Source organism: Arvicanthis niloticus, chromosome 1 (genome assembly GCF_011762505.2).
Source record: "Arvicanthis niloticus isolate mArvNil1 chromosome 1, mArvNil1.pat.X, whole genome shotgun sequence".
NCBI classification, from domain to species: Eukaryota; Metazoa; Chordata; class Mammalia; order Rodentia; family Muridae; genus Arvicanthis; species Arvicanthis niloticus.
This window is the reverse complement of record NC_047658.1, coordinates 136,420,350-136,447,434: the sequence shown is the minus strand read 5'-3', so window position 1 is coordinate 136,447,434 and position 27,085 is coordinate 136,420,350. Positions and strand designations below refer to the sequence as shown.

At 44.4% G+C, this 27,085-nt stretch overlaps 2 protein-coding genes across 4 annotated transcripts in view; one reads left to right on the top strand and one right to left on the bottom strand.

Moving 5' to 3' along the window:
• Positions 1-760: 760 nt before the first annotated feature.
• On the top strand, positions 761-27,085 carry Ak3 (adenylate kinase 3). Of its 3 annotated transcripts, none has more exons than XM_076918972.1 (5): positions 761-870; positions 10,630-10,749; positions 20,683-20,855; positions 21,694-21,812; positions 25,042-27,085. In XM_076918972.1, exons 2-5 carry the CDS (start codon positions 10,689-10,691, stop codon positions 25,160-25,162), a joined length of 474 nt encoding a protein of 157 aa, XP_076775087.1. In that variant the 5' UTR covers positions 761-870; positions 10,630-10,688; the 3' UTR covers positions 25,163-27,085. The 3 variants fall into 3 exon arrangements, with proteins under 3 accessions (XP_076775087.1, XP_076775085.1, XP_034340262.1); XM_034484371.2 differs by lacking the exon at positions 761-870 and adding an exon at positions 1,652-1,945; XM_076918970.1 differs by lacking the exons at positions 761-870; positions 10,630-10,749 and adding an exon at positions 1,650-1,945.
• The window catches only part of Cdc37l1 (cell division cycle 37 like 1, HSP90 cochaperone), a 35,329-nt gene continuing 29,935 nt past the window's right edge, over positions 21,692-27,085 (bottom strand). The window contains exon 7 of the mRNA XM_034484365.2: positions 21,692-24,529. Within this exon, the coding sequence (XP_034340256.1) occupies positions 24,440-24,529 (90 nt within the window). The 3' untranslated portion in view covers positions 21,692-24,439. The remainder of the gene's footprint in view (positions 24,530-27,085) is intronic.

Here is a 27,085-nt window from a genome sequence, read left to right as displayed (position 1 = left end):
CCCCCAACCCCATAATCGAAATTTCCAAAGATTTATTTTCAAGGCTGAAACCACAAATGTTCCCGACTTTGGAGACTAGAAATGCTTTTCTCCACCACCAGGTTTTCTGGTTCTGGTGTTGCATAACCTGTTCTTGCCCAGACCTTGCCATTCTTGTGTTTACTCTTTTCTTTTCCTTTCCTCAGGGTACTCTCATGTTCTCTTCCTAACTCCACACACAGGCATTGACTGTGTAATTTACTTATTTACTCCTTCTTCTGCAGGAATAACAACGTGAGAGCCGCTCATTTGCTTTTTTAAGTACAGGGCTGTCTGCCTCACCTTGCCAGGAGACCATGTCTTCTCTCTGAGCAAGCAAAGCTCCCTTGCCACCCTTCCCCCAATCCGGAAATAATTTTTACTTGGAAACTGCAAGTAGTTTTGAACCAGTCATTTGGTTGCCTCTGAGGGGCACACATGGTGTTTCCTTTAGAGACACTTTTCTGTTTTCCCCGTGCCCAGCACAAAGAAACCATATCACACGGACAGTGGGCAACGCTCACTGAACACTTTTCCCTAGTTGGTCATGTACAGGCCTCACACACCTTTCGACTCCACACTAATCTCCTGCACCTATTTTACAGATAAAATACAACTCAATCGTTTCTCTTCTGCTTCTGTTCCTATGTCACTCCCCCTCTGTATTTCATTCTGTTTTCAGAGCCAATGCCAGGCCTTCACGGTTCCCTCCCACATCTTCTGTTTAGTTGTTTGTTTTTCCAAGACAGGATTTCACTGTGTAGCCCTAGCTGTCCTGGAACTCACTCTGTAGACCAGGCTGGCCAGGAATCCAGAGATCTGCCTGCCTCTACCTGGGTGCTGGGATTAAAGGTCTGTATCACCACTGCCCGCTGGTTTGTTATTGTTTTTATTGACAGCACTGCTTCAAAAGGCCTTACTCATTTGCTTCCACCACCGGATAGACAAACAAGCAAGAAAACAAACCACCCAGCAGCAGAAACTCGGGTCTGTTCAGCATAGCCTTCTCGGAGGCCTCGAAGAACAGTGGCACACAATAGGCACTGGATGACTCTTCCTGAACTGAATGCATTTCTGAAGGAGCTAGTGTGTTTGACCCCTGCCGAAGTTCAAGTTGACAGTGGCAGCTACCTTTGGTTCTGAAAGTGCATTCCAGGAAATGAGACACATACTTCACTTGATGAAAACTTCAGTGACAAGGGTTCAAGGTCACCCCTGGAGGAGAAGGAAATGGAGTGAAAAGGGAGAGGGGAAGAAGGTCAAGGGAGGATTGGCTTGAAAAGGTAGGTGGGCATCTGGTGAACCAGGGGAGCAGAGGGGGACACAAAATGAGGCACCCTGCTTCCTGTTGGGTCTGAGCAGGACAAAGCCTGGCTCTTAGAAAAGACTAAGGGCGAAAAAAGATCAACACAGGAAAAAAAAAAATCCAGCCATTCAGAGAAGCCCGCGGGAGACTAGAGGTAAAAGGGGGTTGCTCAGAGGTTGTCCACTGGGGAAAATGCAGACGGGTGAAGCCTGCAGGCTGGGACCAGGCAGCACAGGGCATGAGGGTCTGGGGATGCCAAGAGGCGCGGGGTGGAGCCCAAGGGAGTGGGGTGCAGGGGCGTGGAGGGGCGGTGCAGCAGCCGGCGGGGCCGTCGTTCACTTCCGGGAGAGCCGGGCGCCCTGGCCACCGCCCGCTTGCAGCTGCCAGCCCTCCAGGGCCGCGGAGCCTGCGAGCACACCAGGCCAGGCCGCAGTCCGGCGTCTGAGCAGCTCGGGCCACCGCCTGCCACCATGGGGGCGTCCGGGCGGCTGCTGCGTGCCGTGATCATGGGGGCCCCGGGCTCCGGCAAGGGCACTGTGTCGTCACGCATCACCAAACATTTCGAGCTGAAGCACCTCTCCAGCGGGGACCTGCTCCGCCAGAATATGCTGCAGGGCACAGGTGGGAGCTGAGACCGAGGGCTGGCGGCGTGCGATTGTCCCGGCGGGGTTTTGCGGGCTGGGATCGAGGGTCCTGCGACGTGGGTGCAGTGCTCCCCGATCTCGCCTGGGGAAAGAGCCGCTGCACCCCGAAACCTGTGGCCTCTGTGGGCAGCTTCGGGTAGATTGAGGGGTGTGGGGAAGGGACTAGGAAAGGAAGTTCAAAGACTGAAGGAAAGCCCTTGGCTTTGTTTTGAGCTCACTTGACACTGCTGGCAGCTGTTGTGGGTGTCCAGCCCGGGGATCTGTGCCTGCCTTTCCACGTGTCCTTGTATGCAGAAAGCAGGCTTTGGCTCTGCCTTAGTTCCCCCCCCCGCCCCCCACCCCGTACATGGTAAGCTCCGTGGGATCTTTAAGTCTGACCTTTCTCTCTGCAAGGTCAAGTATTATTTATTTTCATTGCAGTCACAAAGTTGTCTTAGGTTTTGATGCCTCCAGACATTTCTTAGGCACTAAAGTTATCCTTGTATTGGTTACATAAATGATTGCTGTGTTTCTCCTGCCAAATTCTTCTAACTCAGCACAAAAAAAATCTAGTCAACAAACTATACTTTACAACGGGTGGGTTTGTGGTAAGTTCTATTTTAAGAAAAGCCTTTTAAAATTTATTTTTTGAGATAGTGTCATTCGATGTAACCAAGGATAACTTTAACTTAAATTCGACATCCTCCTGTCTCAGCCTCCCTAGTGAGTGCTGGGATTACAGGCTCCAGCCAACTAACAGCTGTAAACTATTTTTAAAAAGCTTACACCAGATGTGTCTCCACAATAGTGTTGACCTTCGGTTACAAACTAGTGCCTATTTTGAAATTCGTTTGAAGTTTATTTACACAGAAATAATACCTGTTTAAGGTTTAAAAAAAAGAAGAAGAAGAAGAAGACGACGACAGAGGTAAAGGTCGAGAAGGGAAACAGAAACGCATAAAACAAAAAGCAGTTTTCCCTTAGTCCCTACCTCAGCCGGTTCCTCAGAGAGAAACAATGTATTTCCTTCCGGAAATGTCTTTTTGTAAAGCACTTTTGTACCGCCTCAGTGTATCAAGTTACCATATATTTACTCTACCTATATCCGGGTTTTCGCACTCAGCCAGTCATCCCATATGGAGACAGATGTTCATTGAACTGTTTACCATGTGTCTGCTGAATCTTTCCCTATTTATTTACCTGCCCACTCCTTCCTGGTGGGTGTATAGCTAATTTCTAGGAAAGTGTGGTTTTGTCCTTGTTGTTTTTGTTTTGTTTTCGTTAGTTTAAAAGACACTGATATTCAAATAGGGTGGGGGGGGGAAATCAACCCACTGCTTTCAGTTTCTTCGCTGGATCCTCTGCATCCCTGGAGCATGTTTTCATTCTCTTCTAATGTTGACCTTAAGAAATAATAAAGATTGCAGTTAATTAAACTTTATCAAAAGGTTAAGTTGTTTGACTCTTGCTAAATGTTCTTAGTGCAACAGATTACAATGTTACTTACTGCAAACAGTCCCAAGTTCTGAAGACTGCCTGGTTCATTTGCTGCTATCCAAAGGACAGAAGGAGTCTTTAGGGGTGACCCGCATACCGACTCAGAGCTGGCCTGACTGTGGGTAGCAAAGAATGCTCGTTGACAGGAAAACACAGGACATTTGAAAAGAATAAATGAAAGGGTATTTAAATAAATTTCTGAAAATGAAGAAACAATGCTCCTTGCAGGGTGACTACTACCTGAAACTTGGAAAGAGACTAGAGAGACCAAGGAGAGGAACACACAAAGTTGTTCAGCTGCCCACTCAGCAGTTTTAACTGGCAGTTCTTTTTTATGACATAGAAAGACAAATACCACAAACTTTAAAGATTCATTGTTGGAAGCAGGTTTTAACAGGTTTTAACAGGGTCTCACACAGTTGCTCTGGCTAGTCTTGAATTTGTAGCAATCCTCCTGCCTCAATTTCATCAGTGTTGGAATTGCAGATCTGTCAGTCCCTGCTAGGAGAACTAAGGTTCATGAGAGAAGTCTTTACAGGTCAAAGTTCAAGGTACACACAGGCAGCTGGGTCTTTGTTCAGCTGGAAAAAGTTACAGATCTCAGAGAGAAGCCCTAGCCAGGCCCCTTGGGATGGTTTCCGCTGAGCCTGGCTCTTCTAGTTGATACTTGAAATCCAGAACTAGCAGGTCCTGGTTCGGGGTCACTTGTTCTTCAAAGAAGTATGGACAAGAACAAAAACAAAGCCTGGGAGGCGTCACGAGATTGTTCCCACAGATGTTATGGTTTATTGTGTAGAGCAGTCTTTACTAAGTGGTATCTGGAAGGTCCTGTGCAGGTCCTTTGCAAATTTATATTGGGAATGTAGCCTATATTCTCTCTATATATTGAGAATATAGTCTCAATAAATAATTGTGAATGGATTAAATATTTCCCACATAATCAAGCAAAGGAAATATAATCTTAAAAGAAAAAAAAAAGCAAAAAACTGAAAACAAAATCCAAAAAAAGTGCTTCATGTTTTCTCATACTAAATCACAAGGAAGGGAGGAATGAAGGAATGAACAGAGGAATGATCAAAGGAGAGAAGGAAGGAAGGAGAAAACAGAAAGGGAACTGACATCCTGCATTAACTGGCCTCACCAGGAGACACAATCGATTAACCCTTTGGTGCTCTCTCCTTCCCCTCTTTGTTGCATTTGTGTGCAGTTGTGCAATTGTTATTAGGTGCTTTTTGTTCTCATGTGTTGTGAGCATGCTTATATATCGTCTCAGATTTCATTTCACCAAGATCGCAAAATGGATTTAAACTTTGCCCCCCTTATCGACTTATTCCATTTTTCCAGTGCCAGAAACTGAATCTCAAGCTTTGTGCATGCTACTCAAGCTGCCTCTCCAGGCCCTGTTTACTGGAGACTTGTGTTCTCAACCATTCTTTGCTATAATAAATAGTGCTGTGCATCCAGAGAGCTGGCAGCGACTTTGCTTATTTTCTTTTGAGTAAATTCCAGGGGTGGAATTTCTAGGAAGGACCCATCATTTCATAAAAGTGCTCTTTATCACCCTGACAGAGTTTGGAATGTGTTTGGTGGCCGTGGTGACAGGCTCCATTCCTTCCAGCAGTAATCATGTCACCGGTTCCTACGTTGACTTAAAATGCAAGATGTGAAGAGTATTTGTTAAGACAAAAAGTCTATATGAGAAAAACAGTCACCTCAGAAGAGATGATAATGACTCTGGAAACACCAGTTGCCCTGTTGACAGCAGCAGACCTGGAGACCTTAGACTACCAACCAAGACTGGGCCGTCAAACGGCTACAGTCCGAGACTTAAATGGTTACTGTAATCCTCTTATTCCTTTCATGAGAACACTGAGTTCCACAGAGGTTGAAGAAGTCCCTCAGTGATGAACACCCTTTGTGTACCCCCCCAGGCAGCACGTATCCTGATGTGGACACGATACAGAATAATTAGTAAGGCTTAGACAATGAGGAGAGTCAAGTCATGAACTGCCCCTCTCATATACACACAAAACACAATGGAAATAAACTTCGTTTTCTGAGGTAGCAGGGTGGAAACCCAGGCCCTGAGAGGCAATTGTATATTTTTTCCACAGTTCAGGACTTCCCAAATTGAGGTTCATGGTGTAATTTTAGGTCGATTTTTAAAATTTTATTTCAAAGTGTATTTGCAGACAAAACAAAAAACTTGTTATTTTATGAACATTTTAGCTTGTTTATTTAAAAGGCGTGTTGCTTAAGGGAGACAGCAATGCATCTGTGGCAGACGTAGGAAGTTGAGCATGTGAGCAGTGGAGTCTGGTCTGGCTTCTTGATGGGTGCTTCACCTGCAATGCCAGACTGGAGGTCCAACCATTTAAATCTTGGGCTCCCAAGTGTCCATCTGGCCAAGTATCATTGTGTAGACCCATGAAGCATAGGTGTGGAGAACTATCTCAGATTGAGGGTAGAATAGGTTATTTTTATCAAGGTAATTTGTAATAGTCAATACATTTACATGGTTTGGAATTTAAAAAAAAATATCTAAATGAATATTTAGCCATGAGAGCCTTGTAAAATATTTCATGCACATGCCAGGCAGTGGTGGTACATGCTTTTAATTCTCGAACTTGTGAGGCAGAGGCAGTTGGATCTCAGTAAGTCTGAGGTCAGCCTGGTCTACAGAGCAAGTTCCAGGACAACCAAGACTACACAGAGAGACCTCACCTTAAAAAACCAAAATAAATAAATTAAAGTAAATTATTTCATGCACATATGACTTGATGCTAATCTGTCTTCCCTTAGTAGGATGGTTCTCACCCTGTGTGGGTGAAGATCCCTTGGGGGAAGTTGAGTGACCCTTTCACAGGGGTCTCCTAAGACCATTGGGAAAGACAGATACATTACAGTTCATAACAGTAGCACAATTATAGTAATGGAGAATCAACAAAAATAATTTTATGGTTGGGGTCAGCATGACATGAGGAACTGTATTCAGGTGTCATAATGCTAGGAAAGCCACTGCCTGTGTGTGATCTGTAAGTGGTAGCGCGGGGCCATAATGTGCAGAACCTCAGCAGCACATGTTCCCGGAGTGCACTTCATTTCTCTCCAGTGTTGCCTTGTTGAGATGACTCATGTAACTTCAACATTTAATGTGTATTTAAAATCCAGTGCACTTAGTATGTCACTGAGTTGGGTAACTGTTACCATAACAGATTTTAGAACATTTTTATTACCCACAAAAGAAACCTCATATGTATGAGACACTCCCATCCCCACCCACCCCACCCAAGCCTCTGGCAACACCGCTGCATGTTTCAATCCCACATTCTGGACATGTCCCAGGAATGAAATGATAGTCTGTGCGTTTTTTTTTCCCTCTAGCTTTTTTCACTTAGCATAGTAATATTTATTTACTTCTAGCATGTTCTTAGGGCTGTTTGGGGAAGGCGAGGGAGGAGAGATTTGAGGCGTGGCCTCTTACCTCCAAGTATGTGTGTGTGTATGTGCGCCACACTAAGTATGTGGAGGTCAGAAGGAAACTTGGTGTGGGAGGATTGTCTCCCTCTGTCATGTAGGTCCAATCAGTTGTAATGGTCAATTGTAAGCATCTTTGATCCTGAGCGGTGTCTGCTATTTTCAGAGTGTCTCACTGTGTAGCCCAGGCAGATGTGACCTCCTGGGCTCAGGTGACTCTCTTACCTCGGCCTCCTGGGTAGCCGAAATAGCAGAATTGTTTTTGGAGCCTAGATCCAAGATCAAGGCTCTGGAAGAGTTGGTTCCTGACGAGGCTTGCCTTTCTGGCAGGTAACCAGCCACCTTCTTTCTTTCTCCTCAAATGGCCTTTCTTTTGTGCTCAGGCACTCCCACTGTCTCCTTGGAGTTTACAGTTTAGTCAGATTGAGGCCCCACCCTATGACCCCATTCAACCTTAATTACCCTCCTAAAGGTAAATACAGTCTATGAATATAGTGACACATTAGGGGTTAGGTTAGTGTTTCAGTATATGGACTCGGGACAGAACTAGCTCAGTCCATAGCAGAATGTAGACCTGTGGCTTCAGAAGAGGGAGAGGGGGAGACAGAGATAGAGAGAGGAGCTTGTGAAATATGGAAGCCTAAAGAACTTTTGGTTACCTAGGAAGTCTTACCTAGGATGTCTTACCATAAGAGTCTGTGGTGGTTTGAATATGCTTGCCCCGGGGAGTGGCATTATTAGGTGTTACCTTATAGGAGAAGGTGTGGCCTTGTTGGAGGAAGTGTGTCACTGTGGGGGTGGGCTTTGAGACCCTCCTTCTAGCCACATGGGAGACAGTCTTTTCCTGTTGGCTTTCAGAACAAGATGTAGAACTCTTAGCTCCTCCAACACCATGATGGATAATAATGCCTTGATGATAATGGACTGAACCAATGAACCTGCAAGCCAGCCCCAATTAAATGTCCTTTATCAGAGTTGTCTTGGTCATAGTTTCACTTCACAGCAATGGAAATCCTGAGACAGAGTCCTTTAAAATAATGTCTATTTTCATTGCTATAATCAAAGACTAGACACTGAATAATTCATATATAAAAAACTGAAGTTTATACATATATGAAGTTTATATATATATATGAAGTGCACAGTTATTGGGTTTGGAAGTCCTGCCATCTTGTGGGCTATACCTGGGTCTGTGCTGTGTTATATCTTGCAGACAAGTGGGTACATGAAGAAGAGAGAAACCACAATAAGCAGTCACCTAGAACTCATCTAACATCATGAATCTCTTTATGAGGGTGGGGTAAGGACCCAAACCTCTCAAAGGTTCTACCAACTCTCAACATTGTTTCTCTGGGCACCAGATTTCATAACAAGTTTTGCCTCATGAAAGTCTGGCCACCCAACACATATTTATATCTTTTGTTTTGTTTATTCTGGACAAACCACATGGCTATGAATCAGACTGTCTATCAAAAGAAGGAGCAAGGGAATCGTGCAGAGGTTAGGAGGGCCAGAGTTAGGCTCCTGTTAAGGGGTATGCCTGGAGGTAAATGGGGTAATCGAGAAGGGAAGAAGTAAGATGAAGACAGACCACGTGGATCATGTGCATGCTAGGCAAGCGTTCGCCACTGCCAGACCTGTGGAACTGGGCTGAAATTCTGTCCTGAAGCACAGCAAGAAGGAAATAGGAGACAGATAGGTCTGGAAAAAGAAGCCGTCCAAGCTGTATCATCCTTGAAGGGAGAGGACATTTAGTAGCTGGAGGGAGGGATGATAGCCCAGGAAGATTTTTGTGTTTGTTATTTTTTTAAAAAAAAAAACAAATGTAATACTCATGAAATATTCAATACTTGGAAGTATAATAACTATGTAGGGGTATGGTGAGACTTAAAGGAACATTCATGGGCCTGGAGAGATGGCTCAGCTAGTAAGAGCACTACTGCTTTACCAGAGGACCAGGTTTGATTCCCAGCACCACTTGGCAGCTCATAACTATCTGTGACTCCAGTTCCAGGGCTTCTGAGGCCCTCTTTTGGCCTTTTTGGGAACCAGATATGCACATAGCACCCAGACATACATGCAGAAAAAACACCCATACACATAATTTTTTTAAAAAGTAGTCAAAAGAGACAAACGAGGTCTACATATATTATGTACATGGAACTTTCCAAAAGTTATTTTATTTAGTAACTATAAAATTTTATTTTTTTTATTCGTGTGTGTGTGTGTGTGTGTGTGTGTGTGTGTGTGTGTACACATGTGAATGTAATTCTCCTGGAGGCCAGAAGAGGGCACTGAATCCCCTGGAGTTACAAGGTTTTTGTTGTTTGTTTGTTTTGTTTTTTGCCACTCAGTGTGGGTGCTGGGAACTGAACTCAGGAACTCTGAAAGAGCAGCAAAGTGCTCTGAATAGCAGATCCACAAATCAAGCACCCTGCACCCCACCTCCCCCCGACCCTCAACGTTACTTTAATGAGTTTGGAGAACACTCTCAGAAACCATGTCCTTTCCTGGACATTGTTTTGTAAACTTGATGGTATGCTTGTCAAATGGCAGCTGGTACAGTAATGAAAAACTCTTGGTTAAAATTCATAGTGTAGGCATCATCTACCTTTTTCTTTGGGATGGGGCCTCTCACTGGCCTGGAGTGAGATCTCCTGCCAAGTGAGGTGGGCTCTCTGGCCAGCAAATCCCAAGACCCACCTGCTTCTGCTGTCTCCCTTCTGTATCCCAAACTCACACCACCACAGCAGCTTCGGCTTTATGCGAATCCTGGGGACTGAACTGGGGTTTTCTTGCTTTTGAGGCAAGTGCTTACTGACTGAGCTACCACCCTCATTAGCCCTGTAGGTTTTTTTCCTACCAAAAGATTTTAGAAGCTGTAGGAAAATATGTAAACATTTGTTTATATAGTTGTATATACATTATATGATGAAAAATAGCCTTACTTTTGTAAAAAAAAATTTTTTTTTGAGACAGGATCTCTTGTAGCATGGGTGGGCTGAGATCTCTGTGTAGCTGAGGATGGTCCTGAACTTCTGATGCTCCTGCTTCCACTAACCCAATGCTGGGATTACAGGCTTGTTCACCCACCATGGTCAGTCATGCTGGAGAGCTACCCCAAGGCTTCTTTCATGCTAAGCCAACACTTTTAACACTCAGCTAAATCTACGCTCTTACCTCTTCCTGCTTCTTAGGTCTTTTGATGTTTTTGTATTTTTTTGGGACAAGGTCTTTCTGTGTGTCTGTGTCTGCCTAGAACTCACCATGTATTTGAGGTTGGCCTCAAGCTTGCAGAAATCCTCCCGCCTTGGCCTTCTGACTGCACCATTCCCATTTTGGTTTTGTTGTTCTTTTGGGATGAGATCTCATTATATAGCTCTAGATAGTCTAGGACTTGCAGACCACGTGGGTATTAAACATGGGGTAATCCCACTGATTTGGGTCCTTTGTAGCACAACCTGGCCTCAAACCCATTTATGTACCCAGGGCTGGCTTTGAACTCCTCATCCTCCCTCCCTCACCTGCTGGTATTGCATGTTCATCATAACCTCTGCTTGTAGCAAAAAACAAACAAACAAACAAAAAGCTGTTGATAACACACTTTCCCATGGACCCAACTTCCAGAAGCATCCTATAGACAACTATTTCCTGAGATCTGACATGGGATACAGTAAACACACTTAGTGGCTTTTCCTTCTGTTGTAGAAATTGGTGTGTTGGCCAAGACTTTCATTGACCAAGGAAAGCTCATCCCAGATGACGTCATGACTCGGCTGGCCCTTCATGAGCTGAAAAACCTTACCCAGTGTAGCTGGCTGTTGGATGGTAAGAGCAGTGCCCTGAGCATCTCTGTAGCTGACGCAATGAGTGCTGGTAGGAGAATGTGCAGTCAATCACCTATGAGTCTATCTTTAAATTTTAATTAGTTAACTGATCAACTTATTTTGAGACAAGGTATTATGTATCCCATGTCGGCCTTCAATTTACTGTGGAGCTAAGGATGAACTGCAACTTTTGATTCTCTGGTCTCTGCCTCCCAGGTGCTAGGATTACAGGAAGGGGTGGCCAAGCTTGTTTATGTGGTGTTGTGATTCCGTGGAGCTGCCTGCATGCTAGCTAGGCAGGCACACTACCCACCGAGCTATACTCAAGCCTGTGTTTGAGCAGGTTGCTTCCTTTTCTGATAGGAAATATGGATACATGGGCCAACATTTTATTCTCAGGTTTAATAAGGCCTTCTCTGTGAGATGCTGGGAGTTAGATGCTTCCTTGGTGGTAGAAAGCCTATGTGAGTCTGTTTAGCTGAAGGAATGAGGTCCTTGCAGGTTGAGTATAGACATTGCCAGGACAGGGAAGTGGCAAACTTTCCAAGAGACTAGCCCATGGCCATCAGGGGAGTATATCTGGGGACTGGGCCAAAGACAGGGCACGGGGGGAAGGGCCTGGAATGTGGAATAGTTGTTTTTTATTTCTTCATTGTTGTACTGGAACAATGCCTTTTCCTTTAGAGAAACTGAAGCGGATGAAATGTATAAGAGAAGCACCCTGGGAGCGCTCAGTGATCACACCCTTCTACAGCACTGCTTTTAATTACCTCTGTTTAGCTCAAACAAGCATTTTCCAAAGTAATGAAAACACATGAATAGATAAACTTCCCTTCACTATTAGATGTAAGTTTTGATCTCCCTACCAAGTAATATTTAATATTGTTTTTCTTTATTATGTTAGGTTTTTTTTTTTTTTTTTTTTTTTTTTTTTTTTTTTTTTTTTTTTTTGCTGGTGTGACAAATACTTCAGAGAGACAACTGGAAAGTGGAATGATTTATTTGGGCTCCTGGCTCCAGAGTTTTCAGTCCATGTGACACACAGTGCGTTGTCTCTGGGCCTTGTCGAGAGTGTGACTGAGTCGAAGCTGCTTTCTTGGTGGTGTCCAGGGAGCTCTGATGAAACAAGAAGCAGCTAGGGACAGCACCCTTCCAAGGCACGCCCCCAGTGACTTCCAAGCAGGTCCTACCTCTCACACTGACAGCACCTATAGATTAATTCATGAATGGAGTCACAGCCATCTCTTAATGACTAGATCTGCTAACTGGGGACCATGACATACATCAACACATAAGCTTTTGGGAAATAAAACTTATTATCTCAACTGTAGCATACACACACAGAGAGCTACTTACTGTGATGGCTATTTTTGCACGTCAACTTGACTACATCTGGAATTAACCAACACCCACGAAGCTGGGTCAGGCCTACAACTGTATAGCTAGACTTATAACAAGACTTAAGGCTAAGCAGGCTCCTGGAGATAAAAAGTGTAGTCTGTGAGGAAGTACACCACACTACCAAATAGCTTAATGAACTTGTTAATTAATTCAAGCAGAATTCTGAGGAATATGTGTGGGAGTGGGAATGGATTTTAAGGGTGTGGGATAATGGTAAAAGTAACATAAAACTGGAGCAGGCTGAGTTTATTGACTTGGACCCTCTGAGTAGTGATTCTAGGTTAAATATGGAAGTTTGCGTAGTTGAAAGGGGTGTCAACATTTATTGGAATGATTGGCTGGAGCATTTCTCCAAAGATAGCTTACTACAAAGAAGCTAGAGGTGTCTTTGGCCTAGTGTCAATGAGTAGACTTTTAAGGCTCGGGGAAATTAGAAGGCTAGAGTGGGTACACTGTGTAAAACCTAATCCTCCACAAGGCCCAGAAGACATGCCTTTCACTAATCCTATAATATGCAAACTGGTGAGAGGGGCACCAGGACATTTGAAGAGCTCTGTTGTCGCCCTTTTCCTTGTGCCAGACCTTAGGGCTGGAGATGCTGCCGATAAGTCGTATAAATACAGTGCAATAGGTTTAACTGGAACCCAGAGTAAGAGGGGTCGGGCGGCGGCACTGAGTGGTCAATAGCAAGGTGACTGTAGTTATTATGATGGGCAGCACAGGCAAAGCGATGTCCGTAATGGCTGATCCTTTAGGATCAGCACATGCAAAGTGATTTTTATGGCGGCATGACTCATATGGACCTTTGGTGCTGGCAAATCAATCATGGGGTATGAAATAGATAAGACACCTACGGCATTTTTGCTTGATCTGTATAACTGGAAACATTCTCAAACCAGTAAGAAAGGCTACACTGGATGATGGTAAAAGATTGGAATCTTGGACCATGAACCAGTTTCCAGACTTGAGCCAGTAAGCAGACCCAGAGCCCCCTGTTCCCACCTGTGGACTGAGGAATAAATGCTATGGTTGGAAAGGGTAAATGGAAGGCTTAGAGTTGCCTCTACCAGGGAAAATAGTGACTCAAAAACAGTAACACATCCCTGAAGGAATGCAGAAATTAGTGCCACCATCAAGGACTAAAAAGGTGCAGGGGTGGTGGTCCCCGTCACATGTCCCTTTAACTCTCCTATCTGGTTACTGCAGAAGACAGATTATGGAGAATGATGGCTATCAAAAACTAAATCAAGTAATGACTCCAGTTGCAGCTGTTGTACCAGATGTGGTATCCTCACTTAAGAGACTGTGCTAGGGTTTCTATTGCTTCCAGGAAACACCATGGTCAAAAAGAAAGTTGGGCAGGAGAGGGTTTATTCAGCTTACACTTCTATATCAATGTTCATCACCAAAGGCAGTCCAGACAGGGACTCAAGCAGGGCAGGAACCTTGAGGCCAGAGCTGATGCAGAGGCCATGGTGTGGGGGGTGCTGTTTACTAGCCTGCTTTCCTTGGCTTGTTCAGTCTTTCCTATAGAACCAGGACCACCTGCCAGGGATGGCCCAGCCCATCCATCACTGATCACTAATTAAGAAAATGCCCTTACAGCTGGATCTCAAGAAGGCATTTCCTCACCTGTGGCTCCTTCTTCTTTGATGAATCGAGTTTGTGTAAGCTGACACAAAACCACACATTTCTTGGTATATGGTATGCAGCTCCTGATCTAGCAGATGTGTTTTTTTTTTTTTTTTTTTTTTTTTTTTTTTTTCTTTGCACCCATTTGTAAGGACCACCAGGAGAAATCTGCTTTCCTTTGCGAGGCCAGTCGTTTATCTTTATAGTTTTACCTCAAGGACAGATTAGCTCTGCAGCCATATGTCATAACTTAGTTTGAAGGGATCTTGATTGTATGTCCTATCCACAAAATATCACTATTGGTTCACGACAGCATGCTGATTAGACCCAATGAGTAGCAGGTAGCAACCACTGTAACAATAACTTTTATTTGCCTGATAATTGTTGTCTCCGAAGGCTTACTGCCTCTGTCTGCTAACCTAGTCCTAGTTTTGTTAGCGACTTGCCTCTGTACAATCTAATGTAGGCCTAGAGTGTTTTCAGCCTCTGAGCCTTACTGCTGAATAAGCTCACCCCTTTCTTGTTTTTTTCTGATCTCTGGCTGGCTGGTTCAACTAGGCTATTCTGTCTCAGAACTCCTCTCCACACTAACTGATTCCGTCTGGCTTCTCTGGGCTTCTTCTGAATTGCTCTGCTTGGCCTCATACTAACTTCCGAAATCTAATCTTCTGGCTCATCACTCTCTGGCTCATTCTGTCTTCACCCTGTCTCTGTAAAACTCTCTGGGTAAAACTGCCTCCTCCTTTTTCTTTCTTTCTCTCTCTCTCTGCATTGCTCTCTTAAACAGCTTCTCTTTCCACCCCTCACTCCCCTCTCATTGGGCAAATCCTATCTTTGACTCATTCTGTCAAATCTTTCTCTGATTTGTCACTTTTTCTGCCACTCAACTAGACATTACTTTCAAACAAGGGTGTTTCCCTCTACAAATTAACTTTACCTTCATTGTTTGGAGTTAGTGCATACTAAGGGTGTGTGTGTGTATTCCAGCCAGAAGGACTAAAGGTGTGTGCTAAGGGCTAAGCCACACTACAATTAGAAACGGTTTTGGTTATTCTTTTTTAAATAACAATTTTAGTGTTTAGTGTGATAAAATACTCTACAACTTTGGACTAGTTGGTAGCATATATATATACATATCAGAGGATGGGGAATAAACCAACCAGTGAAATCCTTAGGAGTCCAGTGGGGTGGGGCATGCAGAGATATCCCTTCTGAGGTGGAAGATAAGTTATTATACCTGGCCCTTCCCACCACCAAGAAAGAAGCGCAACGTTTAGTGGGCCTATTTGGATTCCGGAGACAGCACGATCCTCACTTGGGTGTGTTACTCTGGCCCATTTACCAAGTGACTTGGAAGCTGCTAGCTTTGAGTGGGGCCTAGAACAGGAGAAGGTTCTTCAACAGGTCCAGGCTGCTGTGTAGTCTGTTCTACCATTTGGACCTGGTGGTACTTGAGGTGTTGGTGGCAGATAGGGATGCTGTTTGGAGCTTTGGCAGGCTCAATATTTGAATCACAGAAGAGACCTTTGGGATTTTGGAGCCAGGCTCTACCACCATCTCAGATAACTCTTCTCCCTTTGAGAGAGAGCTTTTGGCCTATTTGTGCCTTAGTGTGAACTAAACATTTGCCAGTAGGCCACCAAGTCACCATGTGGCCTGAGCTGCCTGCCCAGCATGAGCTGGGTGTTATCTGACTCACCAGGTCATAAAGTAGGACATGCACAGCAGTAATCCATTATCAAATGGAAGTGATTTATATGTCATCTGGCCCAAGCAGGTCCTGAAGGCACAACCAAGTTAAACGAAGACGTTGCCCAAATGCCTATGGTTTCTACTCCCATCACACGCTGTCTGCTGCTAAGCATGCGCCTGCTGCTTCATGGGGTGTGCCCTATGGTTGCTTGACTAAGGAAGAAAAGACTAGTGCCTGGCTTACCGATGGTTCTGCACATTATAGAGGCAGAACTGGACACTTTATATACTCGAGAAACGGACAGCTGCAGCATTACAACCCTTTTCTGGGACTACCCTAAAAGAAACTGGTGAAGGGAAATTTCCACAGTGGGCACAACTTAGGGCAGTACACATGGTCATACATTTTGTTTGGAAGGTGTAGCTAACTGTGTGCTTGTTTACTGATTTATGGGCTGTAGCCAATAGATTGGCTGAATGGTCCCAGACTTGGAAAAAGCATGATTGGGAAATGATGAGAAAGACATCTGGGGAAGAAGTACGTAGATACTGCAAATGGATGAAGGCTGTGAAGATATTGTGTCCCATGCAAATGCTCAAAAGGTGACTTCAGTAGAGGAATTCAATAATCAAATGGATAAGATGACTCATTCTGTGGACAGTCAGCCTCTTTCCCCAGCCACCCGTCATTGTTCAATGGGCACATGAACAAAGTGGCCATGGTGGCCGAGATGGGGGTTATGCTTGGTCTCAACAACATGGACTTCCACTCACCAAAGCTGATCTGGCTACAGTTGCTACTGAATGCCAGCATGGTCTCTGCGAACAGCAGAGACCAACACTGATCCCCAGATATGGCACCATTCCCAGGGTTGACTAGACAGCTACCTGGTGGCAGGTTGACTACACTGGGTCACTTCCTCTGTGGAAAGGACAATGAAAACATTGTTCTTCCAGGAGTGTACTTATTCTGGTTATGGATTTGCCTTTCCTGCACGTAATGCTTCTACTACCAAAACTACTATCCAAGGACAGATAGAATCTCTTATCCACCATCATGGTATTCCACACGGTATAGCTTCTGACCAAGGAACTCACTTCACAGCCAGAGAAGTGCAACTGTGGGCCCACAATCATGGAATCCATGTTTCCCACCATCCTGAAGCAACTAGGAGGATAGAAAAATGGAATGGCCTTTTGAAGACACAACAGTGCCAATTAGGTGGCAGCAGCTTAGATGTCTGAGCAGGGTTCTCTAGAAGGCAGTATATGCTTTGAATCAGGGTCCAATACGTGGTGCGCTTTTCTCCCATAGCCAGGATCCACAGCTCCAAGGAATCAAGGGAATAGTTCCACTGTCGCCCCTAGTGGCTCACTAGGAAAATTTTTGCTTCCTGTTCCCATGATCTTAAATTCACCTGGCCTAGAAGATTTGGTTCCAGAAGGGGGAGTGCTCCTACCAGGAGCCACAAGTCTTCCATTTAACTGGAAGCTCAGATTTCCCCCTGGCCACTTCAGGTTTCTGACGCCTTTAAACCAACAGGCTAGGCTAAAGAACAGTGTTAGGAGGGGTGATAGATCCAGATTACCATGGGGAAACTGGATTGCTTCTCCACAATGGAGGTAAGAAAGATGACGTTTGGCGTGCAGGAGATCCTTTAGGGGTCTCTTGGTACTACCATGTCTTGTGATGAAAGCCAAGGGGAAACTCCAACAATCTAATCCAGGCAGGATGACAAAGGGCACAGACCCATCAGAAATGAAGTAAGGGTCACTCCTCTGGGAAAAGAGCCAAGACCTGCTGAGGTGCTTGCTGAGGGAGGAAATTGAGTGGGTGACAGAGGAAGGTAGTAAATATACCAGCTAAAGCTACACACCAGTTACAGAAATGATTACAACTGACATGAATGCTTCCATAACATTTTATTAAGAATGTTCTTGTACAGATTTGTTTTCTTTCCTCCATTTTTATCATGCAACAGCAATCAAGAGATTAACACTGGCTATATTTAAGTTTTGAGATAACTAAAAGAATGTCCCTTAAAGGGCATTTGCCACCTGTTCTAAATTTATAATGTGTTTGCAGCAGTGTGAGGGATAGTTATATCATGTTAATTATGACCATGGGGAAACTGGATTGCTTAAATATATAATGTGTTTGTGATTATATGTGGGATAGTTATGTTTAGGTATTATTATGACCTGGTTATTGTCTTCATTTGGAAATTAAACATGACATACAATTGAGAAAGGGTGGACTTGTGATGGCTGTTCTTGGTTGTCAGCTTGACAACGACATCTGGAATTAAATAAAACCCAAGTGGCTGGGTACACCTGCAAGGGATTTTATTTCCTTACTTCATTTGAAGTGTGAAGACCCTCTTTTAATCCAGATCTTTTGAGGTGGAAAGAACCACCTTTCATCTGGGCCATACCTTCTGCTGGCAACCTATATAAGACATGGGAGAGGGAAACCTCCTCTCTCTCTTGCCTGCTTGCCCTGGCTCTCCCACTGGCAAGTCCATTCCTTCACTGGCATTAGAGCCTAGCTGGCATATACTGAGGACTACCTGAGACATCTAGCTTCGTGAACTGAACAACTATTGAATTACTGGATCTCCAATGGATTGACTACCTGGACCACAGCCTATAAGTCATTCATACACACACACACACACACACCCTCTGTCATTGCCCATTGGGCACATGAACAAAGTGGCCATGGTGGCAGAGACTGAGATAAGACTCAGTAACATGTACTTTAGCTCACCAAAGCTGACCTGGCTACAGCGTAGGTTGAACCTGGGTTTTTAACGTTTGGAATGATGGTGTAAAAGAATATTTCTTTTCTTGTCACAGGGTATTTTGATTCAGTCTTTAATCTCAATGGATGTTTTGTTCTGAGTTATTGAAGATAAACATTTTTTTAAAAAATTATGTAGAGTGCTTTGCCTGAACCTCTGTATGTGTACCACATGTGTGTGACACCCTTAGAGGCTAGAAAGGACATCCGACCAAGCTCCTGGAAGTGGAGTTACTGGTGGCTGTGGATGCTATGTGGGTGACAGGAACCAAAACCAGGACCTCTGCAGGAGCAGCAGTATGAACACTGTAACAAGAATTGGGTCAATAGAGAGGCATTTCTGTTATGCTTTTTTTTTTAGTGCAAACCCCTTGGTTACAAGTGTAGGTGTTAGGTTAGACAGCTTGTGTTCACATTTCACTGTCCCTGAACAGCTATCTGAGCTACAGAAGGCATTTGCTGTTGCTCTGCCTCCTCTCCTCATTTATAAATGAGGATAATAACAGCCTGTCTTATGGTTATTGGGGCGGTTGAAAGAAACAGTCCCTGTAAAACATGTATTGTTCAGATTTTGGCATATGAAAGCATTCTGTGGATTGATGATATTCTACTATTCTCATAAAGCATATTAAAATTGTTTCTCTCGGATGACTTATTTCATTACAAAATTTATAGTAGGTGCTTGTTTTTTCCCCCTAACTTGGGGCTATGTAAAAGTTACAGGTTGAACCTCTTGCCATTACTTTTCTTTTGGAGGCTATTTCCCCTCCATCCAGGTTTCTTGTTATTTTATTACATTATAAGGTCTAAGTTGTGAACAAAGTTTCGCATGTTTGTTAGCAAGATATGTTTTTAGCTCCAACAAATCATTTCAAGTGCATTTTAACCTTTATCACTTTTGAAAAAATATGTATTATTTCCATCAGTTTTAGCTTTTCCGTGTGTTCTGGACACAATGTCCCCAGTCATAACATTGCAAAGTAAAAAAACTGGGATCAGAATACTATTTCAAATTCACCCACGTACTTGGAAATTCAGTAATCAAATATAGTTGCTTTTCTATTTTTGAACCACATTGTTTAAACTATGTTAGCTGCACTGGCTCAGGATCCTATTTCTCCAATGCCCCAGACCACATGTTTTCTATCAGGGTTTTTGTACTTTGGGTTGCACAGACTTTACCAGCTGAGCATTCCTTAACGCCCTAAATCCTAGATCCCAAATCAGGCACTTTGTGACGTTATTGAATCTAGATTTCTGGATTAGGGATGCTCAGACTGTAGAAATTGTTTTGCATGTTGCCTGGTACTTTGCTGTCATATTCTGAACACAGCCTCCTGGGGGTTTGAGTGCAGCTGACATTGTCCTCCTGATTCATCCATCCTCTTCTGTTTGTTTTCTTTTTAAAGATAGGATTTTCCTGTGCAGCTCTACTTAGCTTAGAACTCACAATGGAGACCAGGCTGGCCTCAAACTCAGAAATTAGTCTGCATCTCTACCTCCCAAGTGCTGCAGATAAAGGGGTGAGCCACCATTCCTGCCTTATTTAGTGTGCTTGTGTGAACTCACCATGTGTGTGCAGGTTGTTGGAGGCCTGAAGGTGTCAGATCCCTCGGAGCTGGAGTTACAGGTGGTTGTGAGCCACTGGATTGAGGGTACTTTGTGTTTGGGTGGTTTTGTTATTTTAGAGAACCAAGTGTAGTGACTCACACTGGTTCATCTCAGATGTGCTTTTAGGAGTGTTGTGCTTGCCTGTTATGCACGCGTACTATGTGCGTCCCTGGTGCCCCGGGAGGCCAAAAGGTAAAATCAGATCCCTCCAACTAGAGTTATGATGGCTTTGAGCTGCCACATGGGGGCCAGGGACTGAACCTGGGTCCTATGCAAGAGCGGCAAGTGCCTTAAATCACTGAGCCATCTCTCTAGCTCATTTGTCTTTGAGACAGTCTCATGTAGTCCTGACTGGTCCTTAACTAACCCCATTAGTGTGTAGCCAAAGCTTTGAACTCTGGGACCTCTTGTCTCCACTTCCCATGCAATGGGATTACAGGTGTGCCATCAACCCTGACTGGAGTTTAGTTTGGCTGGGAAGCATGAAGATTCTAGTTAGAAGGTGGGCAAACAGTCTTCCCTTACTCCTCTACTCAGGCTTCCAACTCTTTCAACTGAGGCTTTCCAACCCTGGGAGGGCAACGTGCTGTTTATACACAAATATGGTCACATGCACTCTCAGAATGTTTGAGCAAATATCTGAGCACTCTACAACCCAGTCAGGTAGACACCAAATTTGATTTCGGTTATATTACAGCTCTGGTCAATATGCCTGGTATCATTCCTTGGGTTCAATTTGCCTAACACGTTTTCTTTCTTGCCTTCCCGTCCCCTCTCTCCTCCCCTCATATAAAGGATTTCCAAGGACACTTCCACAGGCAGAAGCCCTGGATAGAGTTTATCAGATAGACACAGTGATAAATCTCAACGTGCCCTTTGAGGTCATTAAACAACGCCTTACTGCTCGCTGGATACATCCTGCCAGCGGTCGAGTATACAACATTGAATTCAACCCTCCCAAGACTGTGGTGAGTAACTCCAGCGACATCCACCCTAACAGGCAAAGTTCTGTGAACTTGTCATCCTGTCTGACCAAGACTACTGCTAGGGTATTGTCTCCTGAAGCTTGGTAGTAAAGTTGTGATCCTGCTCTGACAGGTCTGTTAGTCATTCAGAAGTGCTATGGTTGAAATATGAAATGGCCCCTGGCAGCTCAATGTATTGTCTGCTTGGTCTCCAGATGGTGACAGTGTTTGATGTGGAACACAACTGGAAAAAGTGTGTCACTGGGACCCCTGCAGCTTATGCATGATCCTTGGTCCCTTCCCCCACTGGGCTTTTTGTGCATGCTGTGATAAAAAGCCCACCCATCCACCCTCCTGCACCCACTCCAACCATGATTCATGAGCCCAAGCAGCCAAGATTTGGAAACTCTGAAACCATGTGCCCAAATAAATAGTTGCTCCCCTCCTAGTTGTGTTTCTCAGGTATTAGTTGCAGCAATGAGAAACCTAACACAGAAAAAATGCATTTATTATTTTATTGTGCCAGAGTATGAGTGAAGGGCAAAGCAGTAGAGATTGGCAACACTGGCTCACAGTTGGAATTTCTAGCACCTCCAATACCCCATGTCTGGGAGCCAACCCTTGAGGACTTGGGCCTGCAGGGGAAGGAGGGGCTTCCAGATCCAAACCATGCAGCACTATGCAAGACCCTGGAGTCTTGCAGCTGCCAAGATCTGCCTTTAGTTTGGATCCTGTTTACTCAAACATTAGCATGTGTTTGTGATTGGTGATTGCACACGGAAGCTATCTGCTTAAATAAATACGGTATTTATTCTGAGCTGACATTCTGCTGGCTGCTTAGGGCATTGATGACCTGACGGGGGAACCTCTGATTCAGCGCGAGGACGACAAACCAGAGACAGTGATCAAGAGACTAAAGGCGTATGAAGCCCAGACTGAGCCAGTCCTGCAGTATTACCAGTGAGTTTTTGCTTTTCTCAGCTTGCACGATCAAGGTTTGGATTTTCCATACTTTAGCTGAAATACTAAGCTACCAGAGGACCTGATCCCAGCTGGCTTAAGCAATAAGGAAATTTCTAGGCTTCTGTAAAGAAAAGAAGACCAGAAAATAGGCAGGGCTTCTGTCTCCTAGGTTCACCTGCTTTTGTGTATTTTGTCTTCCTTCTTCCTGCATGGTTGCAGTTCTTGCCAGAAAGGCTGCTCCTCTTTCATGAAGGGCTGAGTACATAATTGTTTTAGTAAGTAAACATAATTGTACTCACTGGTAGGGGAACCTCATACTTACTGTTGTAGGCCCGGGCTACTGCCAGTCCCAGCATCAGTCGTGGGGCTGGGGAGGGTGACTTCGGACTAGTCCACAGCCAAGACTCGGAGGCTCCTCACCCACATCCTGCCATGTAGTGGATGGCCTGGACCCAGTGCTGGAGCACTAAGTACAGTGGTGCCCACCAAGTGTGCCAAGAGAGGACACTTAAGCATAGAATTCCAAATGGCAGCCAAGCCTCAGGATCACGTAATGTGGTCAAACATCTTTGAAAGCTCACTTACATTTTTAGCTGCTCTTCAAGGAAATCTGTATTTTAGAGGATATGACAACTATTAGAGCTGATACCTGACTCAGGCCAAGCAGCAGTCTGGTCTCCTCAGCCCTTCCTTCTTCCAGGGGTGTGTGGAATTCCAGGGGATTTGCTTTCACTGTATCCTGCTAATAACGATCCAGGGGCAAGGCAGTACCTGCTGTTGCAATTCAAGCATAGATGCAGAGTCAGAAAGCCCAGGTTCAAACCCTAGCTTAATATCTAATTAACATGGCCTTCGCCTCTTGCTTAACCTCTGTCTGGTTTCTCTTTCATGAAATGTGGGTGAGGTTGGAGGCTTGAAAGTGAGTTAGTATGTGTTAACTCCTAAAACTGTCCCGGACGCACAGTACACACCAGACATACATTAGCTGTTCTTGTGGTGGCCATTACTGCTTCATTAGGATAAGCAGGAACATTCGAAGCCAGCCTCTGAACGGTCCTGATACTTTCAATAGTTTATTTCTCGAGGGTGAGGTTACAAGAGTTGCCAATTCCCTTTCTACAGCAGCCATTACTTTGTGTTTGTGTGTCGAGTCTGCCTCTGAAGACTGACAGCTCTATGACCCTGCAAGGCTTCTCATCTCTGTGCCACTGGTTCCTTCCTTACAGTCAGTCGGTATATAGCATATTGCTTTATAGAACTAGTAGGGGCTGCTCAGGAAAAGCTTGAAGAATCCTCAGCTACTGAATCAATGGTGGGTACTCTTCTGGCACTGTGCTAGGCCCTTGTCCATGCAGACAATCAGACTCAGTTCCTAAGAGCCTCCAAGAAACTCACTTTGTATGGAGAATGGGGAGAACTGGACAGACAAGATTTATCATGCAGTGAGATAGAGCATGTGTTGATTCTCATCAGAAACCACTCATGGCTTAAGCAAATAGTGCTGGGGTGGAGAGGCTGGCCCAGCACTACTGTTAAAGCTCAGCCCTTTCAGGTCCATTTCCTGTGTTGGCTTCAGTCACCAGAGGTTTCAATGTCTTCTGATTTTAGCTCAGCTCCTGCCAGCTCAGTTAACTGAAAAGACATTCTGCCCCACCCCTCACCCCCAGCTAAAGTTATGGGGCTGATGGTGATTAGCTCCAGCCATGCACTGTTGAGAGGGCATGGGAACAATCTCACTAGAACCTTATGTACTGAGTGTGGTCAGCTTGATTGTTACACAGGACACAAAACAGAGAATGCTTTGTGTCTGGGCACATAAACACTACCACCAAGGGACTGGGACAGGCGGAAGTGCCCGTAGGGATTAGTTCTGTCAAAATGTGACAAGTTGGGAAAAGCTATAAACCAGCGACTGGGGAGCGTGCACAGGGGTGGGGTGTCTTTTTGGGCTTCTGCCACTTCTTGCCATAAATTCAAGCTTTTCTGCCTAAGATCCCATACATAGACTTACCTCTGGGCTTACATGAAAATGGGAAGAGCCTTAAAAAGAAGCTAGTAATAGCCAGTATTGTTCTTTTAAAAAGCTTACAGTAGTTGCCCTATTCTTTGCAGCCATGGAATGTTCATCTGTTTGGAGACATGATGTTCTTACTCTTTGGAAGACTAACTTTTGTAGCTGGTTCCATTTCATTACAGAGAAATTATAATGGGCAGTGTTCACTTGGTGCAACTCAGGAGTGAACAGTTCGGCAATGCTGCACTCCTGGTACCACATAGCTCAGTGCTGAAGTGTCTCTCAGAGGCTTTCTTGTTCAAAGCTTGCTCTCCACAAAGCTCTACCTGCTGGTGAATTTAGACACTAAAGGACTTCCACTATGCAAATATCACCTTTGTAATTTTTCTCTGTAGCAGATGCTAGTTTACTTAGAAAGCAGCTGCTATTATTTAACCACACAAATGTTATGAGGTGCCAATAAAGGGGCGGGCCCTTTTGTCCCAGTGAGAAAGGCTGCAGAGTTGTCATAGCCTGTTTCTGGAAAGTAGTAAACCAAGTGTTATATGCCCCATGGGTGACTTGCAAACCAGCGTGCACACCCAAGAAATTGGTGTGGGTTAGGAAGAGTTCAGAACCTTAACCAAGGTGGTTCTGTGTGGTTTGAGAAGCAAATCCCAGGATTCTGAGGGCCACACTTCATCTGTCCCTCTACTGAACACTGGAACAAAATATTCAACCATTGGTCTGTTTAGTGACAAGCCAGACAACCCGTAAGGATAAACAGAGAACCCTGACAGAAGAAAGAGGTCAGGAAGGTAGAATAGCAGAGAAAGGGGAGCTTGGTCAAAGGTAGGATAATGACTGTTAAGAGACTTCTGTGGACAAAGCAAAGCCAAGGTGATATTCTGGTGGCTGATGGCCCTGTTTTGAACCTGCCAATCTGGGGATTGAGGCTGAGTATCTGCCTAGAAGACATATGTATCTGCAAGGAGGAGCAACAACAAATCTCAATATGACAGCTGACATCCTTTTAAAGAGCCCCTTTCTTTATGCCAGAGGGCAGAATATGAACTGATTTTGCAATTTCCAGCCAAGTTTCTTCCCCCTGGATCAGAGACCTAAACACATAGGAATTCTAAACTCACATGAACTTTACAAACTGTTTTTGAAAAAGTGCATTAGGCACATTCAGACCTGTGTAATCTACCTATTTTTGTTTTTCATCTTTAGGAAAAAGGGGGTATTGGAAACATTCTCCGGAACAGAAACCAACAAGATCTGGCCCCACGTATACTCCTTTCTACAGATGAAAGTTCCAGAAACTATCCCAAAAGCCTCTGTTACTCCTTGAGGAAGGCAGCAATTGGCAGGATGAAGCAGGGCCTCCTCTCCTCCTCGCCTCTGTATTTCGAAGTTCTTTTCCTAAGACTTCTCTAAAAATTATGATTTACTCCTAATGGCTGTGCCAAATGAGTCGGATACTAGGCCTGATCTGTTAAAATAGCTTCATGTGTTTAATCTAGGATCTAGCTGTCTTCTGTGGATGTGCAATTCGAAAACATCAGAGATGTTCAAACAAACTCAGAGCACAATTAAAGGAGCAGCTGGTAATCATCTAACCTGTTCAGTTAGTCAAAGTGGTTGATCACATTTTCATGTGTTTCTGGAAAGGTTCAAAAAAATTAGGTATCACTTGAGGCAGATAAATATCTCATTAGAGGCTTTTGCATAAATCAATGCCCACTGCAACCCAGAAAGATGTTTTCTAGTCCAAGGGGACGTGGTATTATAAGATACTGTCTATAGACAGAAAAAAAGCTGTCTTTAGAAAGCAAGCAACGGGCTTTACAGATGTTGCTAGATGCAAACTCACTGCTGCCTTTACAGGAAAAGCCAGGGCACAGGGCCACCATGCTGTGTCCTCTACTTATTCAATCTGCTATGAAAATGCAGCCACTGGCACTTAGGGACAAGTGACTTGGATATGGATTGTTTTTTCAAACATGCATGGACTGAGGTATATGATTTATGTTAACTGACTTAGGTTCTAGGAGAACATCAGCAACTGACAATGGAATTAAGCCCTAAGTTCTCACATGCCACTCAGGTTGAGGACCATGTTTTAGGACCTACCTGTCAGTTTCCCTCTTTGAGCGAGATGGACTGTCTCTCTTGATGAGCAAGATAGTAAACAGAAGACTAAAGACAACATCCATGGGCGTTTGCCACTGTGGAGTAGGCATGTCAGGGACGGTCCCTTGACAGAAAGACCAGTCAACTAACCAAGAGGTGTAGTAATCGAAGATTTGCATGGTGGGTTCAAAGGTACTGTAAAGAGCTTCCTTAAGGACATTTATACCTGTGTTGAAGTTCTAAACTCAAGCTCCTCTTGTCTCACTCTCTCTCAAATGCTGGCATCACTGTGTGCTACCACTGCCTGCCCTACTTTAAAGGGAAACAACTCTGCTGGTAGCATCAAAGCAGCCCTGTCTTCTACCTACAGCACTGGGATCCAATCAGGCCTGTATGCTGGGCAAGCATCCTACACTGTGCTGTCTCCAGCCCTTTTTGTTGTTGCTGCTGGTTCTGGTGGTGGTTCAGTTCTGTGTAGCCCTGGCTGGCTTGAGACTATTACATCATCCACACTGGCCTCACATCCATGGCCTCTTGTTTTAGTCTCTCCAGTGCTTATACTACAGGTGAATACCACTAAACCACCCCTGAGAACCCATTTTAAAATGGCAGTCACTTTAGATTCCTTAGTGGGACAAGGACCTGCCCTTACATTTTGTGGCCTGAAGGGACAAAATAGGAGAAGTTCAATTAAAAAGACATTTCCACCTTTCAGGAAGATGTTCTCTTATTTTACTTGGTGCTAAATCAAAGAATCAAGCCCCTGTTCGAGTCTGAAATTCTGGCCTACCTTATTTCAGACACTCAAAGTACAAATGCCAACAAATGCTTCCTTCTTATGTATTTGGGAGTGGGAAGGAATCTCTGATGTTTAAATTTCACTGATCTTCCAAAATGGACTAGGCCTTAGGATTACAATGAACATCTTGTCATTTGTCAATGTTTCTCTACTGCCTTATCTGGATGTTGATAACCACTTTCTAAGAACTGTTGTGAATTACCTAAACCTAGGAATGATCAGCAGGTGACATCAGCACTGTGCTGTTGCCCTTTGTCCCCAACAAAGGACCCTAAACCCCCTTCCCGTCTGCTCCCACCATGTCTCTCTGGCTTCTTTCTAATAAATGGTCTTCAAACAGTA